Source organism: Branchiostoma lanceolatum, chromosome 2 (assembly GCF_035083965.1).
Source record: "Branchiostoma lanceolatum isolate klBraLanc5 chromosome 2, klBraLanc5.hap2, whole genome shotgun sequence".
Classification (NCBI taxonomy): domain Eukaryota; kingdom Metazoa; phylum Chordata; class Leptocardii; order Amphioxiformes; family Branchiostomatidae; genus Branchiostoma; species Branchiostoma lanceolatum.
The window spans coordinates 20,086,730-20,096,542 of record NC_089723.1 but is presented as its reverse complement, the minus strand read 5'-3'; the positions used below and the strand labels follow the sequence as shown (position 1 = coordinate 20,096,542).

At 40.8% G+C, this 9,813-nt stretch overlaps 1 protein-coding gene across 1 annotated transcript; it reads right to left on the bottom strand.

Moving 5' to 3' along the window:
- Positions 1 to 365: 365 nt before the first annotated feature.
- On the bottom strand, positions 366 to 9,100 carry LOC136427826 (ketohexokinase-like). Its single transcript, XM_066417005.1, has 8 exons — positions 8,886 to 9,100; positions 8,304 to 8,420; positions 7,722 to 7,853; positions 7,158 to 7,230; positions 6,689 to 6,838; positions 6,147 to 6,235; positions 2,706 to 5,765; positions 366 to 1,645 (listed from the first exon to the last, which is right to left on the bottom strand). The coding sequence occupies exons 1-7, from the start codon at positions 8,990 to 8,992 to the stop codon at positions 5,519 to 5,521; spliced, it is 915 nt and encodes a 304-aa protein (XP_066273102.1). The 5' UTR covers positions 8,993 to 9,100; the 3' UTR covers positions 366 to 1,645; positions 2,706 to 5,518.
- Between the last annotated feature and the right edge of the window lie 713 nt (positions 9,101 to 9,813).

Sequence of the window (9,813 nt, the reverse complement as noted above, 5' to 3'; positions counted from 1 at the left end):
ATCCACACACACACACACACATGTACACACGCGCGCAGTCTGTTGGATGTGGACATTGGGGACGTTACAATGAAGGGACATGACTGAAATGTCTTGAGTAGCCCAAAACGGATTTTATAAAATCAAGAACGGCTGTGCGTTTCAAATTTCAAAAGCAGCACATTAAACACAGTGTGCTCTGCAATTACTATGTGCAACAGACAAAAAGAAAAGGTCATCCAAAACAAGTCGGAGTCTAGCCTCTGATTGGACAGTAAAAGCTTGGCTGATTTCCAAAGAAAACGAAACTTAGTTTTGGAGAAAGCGCCAAAATATGTACCTTAATTTCGATCAATACAGCCAGAGAAGACAATACAAGAGTAAAATACCTTTTAGCAGATTTTATTTACGTTTCTCCACATCCTGACTTTGTCATCTTACGCATGTCCGCAACCTAAAACCTTCTTCTGAATGACGTTTCCTTTTATAGTTTTGCGATGTACATATTCATCTTAATTGTCGCTGTCTTTAAACTTTCTCTCCATCTTGTCTTCTTACAAGCACACTTCTACAGCAAACGGTGACCTTTTATTCCTATCGGGACCGACATTCTCCGTAACAGGTTTGATACAAGACACAGTACGACAATATTTCAGTCGTTGGAGTATGACGACATCTAATACTGCGACAGAGATTAAAACAGCCGAGTTGTATATATCGGTACATGGGTCAGCTATAAATAGAAACTCGACAGGCGCTGACATTCGAGCTGGTCAGAATTGCACTCATTTCACAACATTAATCTTGTACTGGCCATTCTTTAACTGCCTTCAGTCCTTGCGTAACAGGTGCGGAAACAACCACGCAGTTATCACATTAAAGCGCATCGAGTCATATGGCCTGATTTACACAGGCACACGTTTTCGGAGTCGACTCGGGGTCACGGTGTGAGGAGCTTTGGGCCAGCGCTAGCTGTTCAAGTGGAGTTTTCCTGGTAGAAAACGCTACTTGAGTGGCCTGCTGGGTTCTCCTTTCACAGTACTATGCCTGAGTCGACTAAAAAAAAACACGCATGTGTAAACCCAGCAAAAGACAGTGATTTGGCACAAATACATACAGAGTAATGTCAGGTACTTTGCACAGATATGTGAAGCATTGAAAAGGACATAAATGATGTGGAACTCTATGAACATATTGACATGGATGACATGTTGGTATGGGGGAGAGTGATCGTCATGAATCATCGACGTAGCACACGCCTAATGGTTGGACTATCAGTTTGCATGATAAACAAGAGCATAACGATTATATATGCCGCAAAACGGTACGGCGCGGCGAAGATCTAACAGATAAACAGACACAGCTGATCAACATCAGTTATGAGTTCTTAATTTTTTAGTATGATGATAACAAATATTTGATTCATGATATCAGACTTGTTTTAGCGTAGAGTCACATGATGCTAAGGTCTGCATCATATATAAACATGACAACGCGAGAATATTGCGGAACAAAACACAACAATATCTATGCTTCAACAAGCCCAAGTTTTAAGTCTACGCAATGGTAAGGCCTCCCGTGGGTTCATCGGAGTGCACCGTGTGGCTAGCGGACAGTGAACCCGGAGCCCGGCTGGGTGTAGTTGTGCAGAAATAGCGGAGTTTTCCTGAAAAGTGCAAACCAAACAATTATTTGTTATGTATAATTTTCTTTCTAACAAATAGCAAATCAGAAGAGCATTATCTATAGTATGTGTGCATAACCATGTGAAGATTCAATACGTCAATGAGTATATGTTAAAAGTCAGGACGATATGAAGATTCGTCACACGCAAATGCAGAATACATAAATGTCAAGCCACATATAACTATATTTGACATCTTTAACAAGTGGAAGTGATCTCTAAGCGATTCTACCAATTTGCATTGCATGGCAACCTTCCCTGATGAACTTCAGCGTTGCATATTCTCCGCATCTTTGTGTTTATGAGTTTGAGTTTATGCCTTACGTGTTGGGGCTTAGATGTCCAATGGACCGGTACGCATTCCTAATGGTGTGCTCATCTAATAAAAGCAGTAGTACACAATGTACAAACCAATAGGCCACGGAACGCTACCGGAATGTTACTTTATGTCACAGGGGAATGCCGACAATTTCAGCAATTTTGATAGCATTAAATGATGTGAAATTACACCATTTTGCGTTCATCGTAAAGAGTGTCGTAGTTTGAGATGATAGGACATGCTGCCAACGTTTCTTCACTAAGATTGGTTTAGACTGTTTGAAACTTTATCTGGCTGTCCTCTTACGATGTCCTATTTCAAGTATGAGTATGATGCTACGCAGTGGAAACACGATGACACTACATTGAAGATGAGCCAGTAGAGCCATCACAGGAATCTGTTTCACTCCAGACTTTCTCAAGTTTAAAGAGACTCAAAAGTGACTGCAGTTCTATACAGAAATATGAAAGTCATATAGAATTTGATTTCCACTCACTCACTCACTCACTCACTCATTCATTCCATATAATTCCGTCATCGATTCCGTACCGTTAAAATTTGCTGAGAGACTAAAACTTACTTCACTGTTGATAAAAAGTCATAATCATGGTCCATAGCGTTTTAAAGGGTTAGCCCGAAACTTGAATAAGATGATATGACTTTTAAGATAGCAACAAAAAGGAACAACAACTACGCAATTTTTTAGTTACAGTAAACACGTACCTCTGCCTCAGCGATGGCTGCCTGTTCAGCCGGAGCCGCACGCTGAAGCACCCGGAGTTGAAGGCGCTAGCCGGCTGGCGGGTCGAGCCGGTCGGGTACACCGGTGAGAAGATACAGAACACTTCCTCCTTAAAGTACTTCCTCCTGGCCTTTCCAGCTGCGAAGGAGCAGTCATAATTCTGGAGCTGTTTTTCGTAGGTGGAGTCACCGCTTACCGCCATGGCCGCTGCTTTCTCTCAACTGAAAGCTAGTGACGGATTCTGAACTAGTTATTCTACCAGCTTGTCACAATAATCTCGTATAATGTGACGAAAAGTCGTCAGCTGCTCGTGAAACGGAACCCCAGCGTCCCCCATAAGGCGTTGTGTTGGAAACAATATTGACTTTCAACAGTATCACTTACTTCTATAAAGTAAAAAAATGAACCACAAGTTGTTCTTGTTGCTTATATCGATGATGTTTAAACAATCTGCACAACTAAACTCCCCTTTAGGTAGTTACTTTGTTATAATTGTTACTTGAGGCATGCCTGTGTTGCCTAGATACATCACGGTGAAGAGTAACGAATACATCGCGATCTCTCGGCAACCGCCGAAATATGCACCCATGCAGCGCAACCCCGGGTACAATCTCGTGTATGAATAGCTCTGTTGCCATTCCAAAGTACCGAGGATTAACCCACACCAATTTAGCTTTCCTTTCAACGGATGGCTCTTCCTTGTGTATATATGCTATAATCAGCGGTAGCTTTCTTGTAAATCATTACTCTTATACAGAGAAAGTCACTAAGATTTATTTCTTTTCTCCCTTTTATTAGTATGGTTGCCTGCAGATTCTTTTTCTTCACTGCTGGCGCGGATGCCGATTTTATAAACGGTCATAAACTTGGCATTGCTTTTATTCGAAATACGTGCAGAGCATTGGCAGCTACATATCTGACAAAATAGCACGCGGGTTCGCAATTCTTTTTTGTCTGACCGTGAACCTCTTGATATTAGCCGCTGACAACACAACCGACCAGGTCCGGTTTTCCCATCTAGGTCGGTGGTGGGGCCGCTTGGCAAGGGATCAATCTAGTCTGTTGACACAACCCAGTTAACCTGACCGTGATAAATCGACTGACTCTGAAATTAGATCAGTCTCGGCCTAGAGTTCCCCGGGTGCGCATCGTACATGATTTAGTTTCAAGTGCAAATACATTGCAAATACATTCCCGAGCTCGAGGGCTAATCGCAAGTACAAACAACATACTTGTCTAGTACATGTATAATAATGATGAACACAATGATATTAAGAGCTGCGTCTAATACTATGCTACATTTCTAAAATCTACATGGTGCTAGTTTTCTTTGGGTTTGATCATGACTTCTTTTTCAATATCCAGCTGACCGACTTTATTTGGAATCATAGATATATTAATGTAGATGTATCTCAAATATTGTTATTATGCTTGTTATGCTGTCCATGTAAAAAATCAGTTGTAATGTCTTGTCTTTGCCAGCAGGGCTAAGTAGTTGGGCAGCCATGGCTGTGCGTGCTGAATAGCCAAACCAATAGATAGATAAATATGACTCCAAAAGTGAAACGTTACCATAACCCTATAGTACAGTATATACGCATTTGGATGCCAGCACAAATGACCCACCAAAGGAATATAGGATATATGGGTTTGTTTAAAGAAAAATCAAAAGCATGAGCTTTTTTTTTGTCGTTCAGGTTATGATCTTTAAAACCTTAGAACAAGCAAAACGTAATCATTGAACCAGGACTCTGGACAAAATTTATCTTCATTTCACCATGAGGTACTAGCAATTCTTCCAAATAGATTCCTCATCTAGATACATGTACTTCATAATTACAATACTTTTATGGTTATTACGTCCATACAATAATACCGGTATGACCAAATCATGACCCCCTTGTAGAAAATAAAAATCCAATGTTGATTTGCATCTATTGAAATATGTCTTATTCTTCCCACATTCCACTTTGTGTCATAGTTCACACACTTTGATGTTATAAAACTATGTCAACAACATATACTGGTTAACAGCTGTAAAAATTCCTGGCTACAACATGTAAAACAAATATTAGACAATACTGGTTACTCTTTTCTTTGGAACTCTATGAATTCACCTTTAGATAAGAAGCGTATATGTGCATTGTTGAGGAAAAGGCTGGAAGATGTATTCATTCAAACGTTTCTTTATCAATTGTCTTCAGATAATGGTAATTTAAGATTTTACAAAAAACTAAAAACAGAATACTCAATGGAAAAATATTTACTGTTACCAGATAACTTTGAGCTAAGATTGGCAATTAGCAAAATTAGAATTAGCGCCCACCCTCTTGAAATTGAGAAAGGGCGGTACAAAAAGTTACCTGTGGGGGAAAGATTATGTAACTACTGTATGTCAAAAGCGGTGGTAGACGAAATACATTTTATCTCAAACTGCCCCTTCAATGATCGGGAAAGAAAAGAGCTTTTTAAAGAAGCCTCCAAAACTTACCACAATTTCCAAACGTTTACTGACGAAAATAAAACTAGAACCTTGTTAACCTCCCAAAACCCACTCATTACAAAAAAAGTGGGACACTTCGTCTTCCACTGCTTCCAAAAAAGAAGTCAAACCCAAAAAGCGTAGATTGTATTCCATAGTAGTTTTTAGAATAGCCATGTGTTCTACTAGTCAACATTGTTAACTCGCACTATCTGCACAGTATACCCTTGCTATGTATTGTTTCATGTTGCAATTAGCCTCGGGCAAGAACTTGCAAATAAAATCATTATATAAAATATGCATCAGCTCGATTCAGCTGTGCAGATTTTTATATCCAACCTGTCCACATTTCTGCCCTGCTACTCTACATCCCAGCCTGAGTGCTTCCTCCAACCCAGTGCCTCTACAGAGGCCCCAGATTACAGAAGCGTTAAAGGTGTCCCCGGCACCTAGAGTATCCACCACCTTCTCTGGGGGGAAGGCCTGGCAATGGTAGTGTGTTCCCTCAGAAGTGATACCATCAGCTCCTTGGTCGCCCCATGCACACAGCACAGTGCACCTACCAGGAAAGATCAGACAAACCATTTCTTGATTCAGGACTACATTTAACCAAGGTCACTTGTATGTTAACTGTACATGTAATAAAATTGTTGGTAATGTCTGAGTTATGCTTGGGTCACACATGACTAAAAACTATTGACGGATTCTGAAAGACAAGAAATTTACATCAACATGACTGAAAACTATTGACAGATTCTGAACGAGTTCTCTATATAAGACTAGTCGGTATTGATTTCATGAAAGCATGACAAAGTCAGTTAACAACTTTACTTAACAAACTAGACTTAAAAAAATAGCAACCTCCTCCTTGGATGAGGTCAGGTATAAATAACATTTGATTGACAGCTGATCAAATAGAAGTGATCGGATTAGTTCTTACCCTTTTTTTACTCTCTGCCGCAGCTTCTTCACTGTTTCCTCTGCATTGCAGAAACCACAGCTTTCTGCATACTCTTTAGACACAAACAGCTGTGTAGAAAAAATATCCTTAAAGTCACTTCTGAGTGCCAGTTGTAACATTGGCGGGAAATGCTAGTCGTGACCTTGACAGCCATTTGGTTGGATTTGAAGTGAGATTGGCTCAGAATAATTTCTGACATTAGACCAACAACCAAATCACCCAAACATCATCATGGGCACTGGCTTAATACAACTCTACTCACCAATTGCAACTACCTTTGAGTTACACTGTTTGGAAGTTCTACTCATTATGTCGATCAGATTGAGTACAACAATAACTATCATTATTCTTACATTATTGAATATAATCACAGTGGGTACTCAACTTAACAGTATTGACCAACTACAGAACCTGTGAGTAACACCGTATGGAAGTTTTACTCAATGTTTGATTCAGATAAGATACAACAATTTCTATCATCATCACCATCATCATTCATTCAATGCTTGTAAAGGACTCACCACATCTACTTTAGGAATGAGGTCTCCCATCTTGTACTTGGGCTTCTCACACTCAGTAGACAAAGTGATGACATCATCAAGGGTTGCCACGTTATTGTTGTACTCCTCAACAATTCCCATCATCTTGCAAACTTCTGCAGTGTTCCTGCCCTATGGACACAAGAGAAGAGGGACTCAAGATGACTGACTGTTAGATACAATTACAGTTGTGTTTGACATTTTCATATAATTTCAAAAACACACCATTAGATTCAAATTGGGATAAGAAACCATGATGACTTAGGTAGTTGCTATGTAATAAAAACATTGTCAAGTTAATAATGTAATATTCACATTTGATGTGATACATTCCAATGGGCCAAAGACTGTACATTCTCTACATACCACAAATCATGAAAGGTCTAATTGCATATTTCATTTAATAATAAGTCTTAATGTGATGAATTAAGAATACAGTAGTTTCTTTTACCTCAAAGTGAATCCATTTATACTGATGAAGGTCCAGATTGCTGAAATCCTCTGCTGTTAATTCTGCCATGTTTCTGTATGTGAATAGCAACAGGCATTTTCAATTAATTGTGTTGAGCAATTTTATCTCATTCTCAGTCTACGGAATTAACTTGGTAGACTGTAACTGTCCTCTATGCATTATAAGCTATTCATGTTGGGCAGGTCTCTGCCAGATTTGATGAACAGCCCACAAACAATTATGAGGGCTTAATCCCCGGCCCCCTGAAAGGACTGGAACCCTTATCAGGCTAGCTTGTTTATGCTTATGAGAGAGACAGAGAGAGAGAAAGAGAGAGAAATTGAGGGAAAGAGAGAGTGAGAAAGTGAGAAAGTGAGAGAGAGAGAGAGGAGAGAGAGAGAGAGAGAGAGAGAGAGGAGAGAGAGAGAGAGAGAGAGAGAGAGAGAGAGAGAGAGAGGAGAGAGAGACAGAGACAGAGTGACATTAATGTACTTGTGCGCTGATCATGAGATTATCTATCTATCACCACTTCAAAGAGACAACATTTTGAAGCTCTGATCACACCTGGCACCATGAACTATCGTCCTGGAGCCAGTCTGCATGTTGATGATGACACATGAGGTTGGTATGGGACGGTCAGAGTACACCACGTGTTCTGTCAGCACACTAAAGTCCTGCAGCTCCTGCAGGGCTGAACTAAATGTGTAGAATAGATAGAATACATTATATTCAGATTTGTAATACAAAAATGAAAGAGCTAATACTATGTAGCTACGTTCTCAGTAACATATTATACAAAGACTTCTGAAAGAAACCATAACATTGACCTAAACTACATGACATTGTAACGTACAGTTCAAGTCATGCAATAGTAAGCACCTGAGGTGGGTCGTCAAGAATGCACACTCACACACACACACACATGTAAACACACACACACACATACACAAGTCATGTAAACACACACACATATGTAAACACACAGACATGCACACACACACACACACAGTACAGGCACGCACACGCACACACACGCACACACACACACACACACACACACACACACACACACACACACACACACACATACACACAAACACTATTCTACTTCTTGCTACATTAGTTTGAAAACATGTGTCCTCTGACCTTGCCTCAGCCCTAGAGGACACTGCCCCCAGGTACTCGGTGGTCTCTCCCAGACTGGACAGGACACAGGCACTGTTGGCTGCATTCCCACCTTTCTGCCAGAACTGGTCCACACACCTATATAACATCAACAACTCAGGATCTGAACTTAAGCTGTTAGTGACTCCGGGAAGGGCGACTTTCACTAAATGTAATGCAGCAACTACATGTTTTTGCAACCGTGGCCCCGCCTAGCTAAATACAAGTTGTAGTTACTCTGGAGGGCTTACAAATATGATAACATTTAGTGTTACGAAATAAAGTTGTGAAGCAATTGTTTAAAAAAGTTGTCGAGTCCAGCTGCAGCTCTGCATCTCAAAGTCATAGCGCGAAGTTCCGACACCTTATAATTATGCAAACGTATCAAGAATTTCAATGGAAACTTTTATCAAACAAGAGTTTACCCACTATGATGAATCATTAACGTTAACGTGAAAAGGACTTGCCTTCAGAAAACATGATTTTGTAACATTATTGCAAGGAGGTTTATTATTGGTAACACGCCCACCCACGTTTTGCTGCCCCCCTCCCCACCTACCGTACCTAACGTCCTCATCCTCTGCCGGATAGTGATGTACCAGATTAAGAATGTCTTGACACAGCAGACCAACCATCAGAACTCTTTCCCTTTGCTTCCCTGTCGCTGACATGCCTCTTCTGTGTGTAAAATTGACGTAATTACATCGGTAAACTTGGATCAACTTGTTTTGGTGGCTATGCCCTCTGACCCCTACCTGTGGACTGATCCACTGTCAAGCAGGTGTGGGCAATATGTTAATAATGTTACGTTTCGACAATATTTCTAGGCCGAGCCTATGGATAACGTTATTCCAGTAAGAAAGAATTTGTTTTGTACTATTGTTATCTTCAACGAATTTGGATGTTCCAGGAATGTCATGATATTAATTTGATAAATTAAATTATCATCATACGATGATGATAACGCTCTACGCTAAATTCGGACGGCCGACTACGTATTACGCTAAATTCAGGACGCCTCTCTACGCTCTACGCTAACCTCGGAAGCTTCGCAATGGCAAGTCTACGAAAACCACGCCTTCCGCACTGGTATTCTGAGTGCTGAATCAACGGACGAATCGGCCTCAGCACTGGTTTTTCAGTGCTGAAGAAAGTTCAGCATTCGTTTTCCAGTGCTGAATCGCTGTGTTCCAGTGCTGAGTTTCTTTCAGCACTCGTTTTCCAGTGCTGAAACTTATCTCAGCACTCGTTTTCCAGTGCTGAATGGAGTTCTGCACTCGTTACCAGTACTGAATGCGCGACAGAGCGGCGGTGCCACTGGGTCACGGGTCATGTCAAAGGTGCTGATGTACAAAAGCCACGCCTTCCGCACTGGATTTACCAGTGCTCGGGGACAATTCAGCACTGGAAAACAAGTGCTGAAAAATCCCCAGCACTAGAAAACGAGTGCTGAAGTATTTTCAGCACTGGAACGTTTTTCTTACCAGTGCTG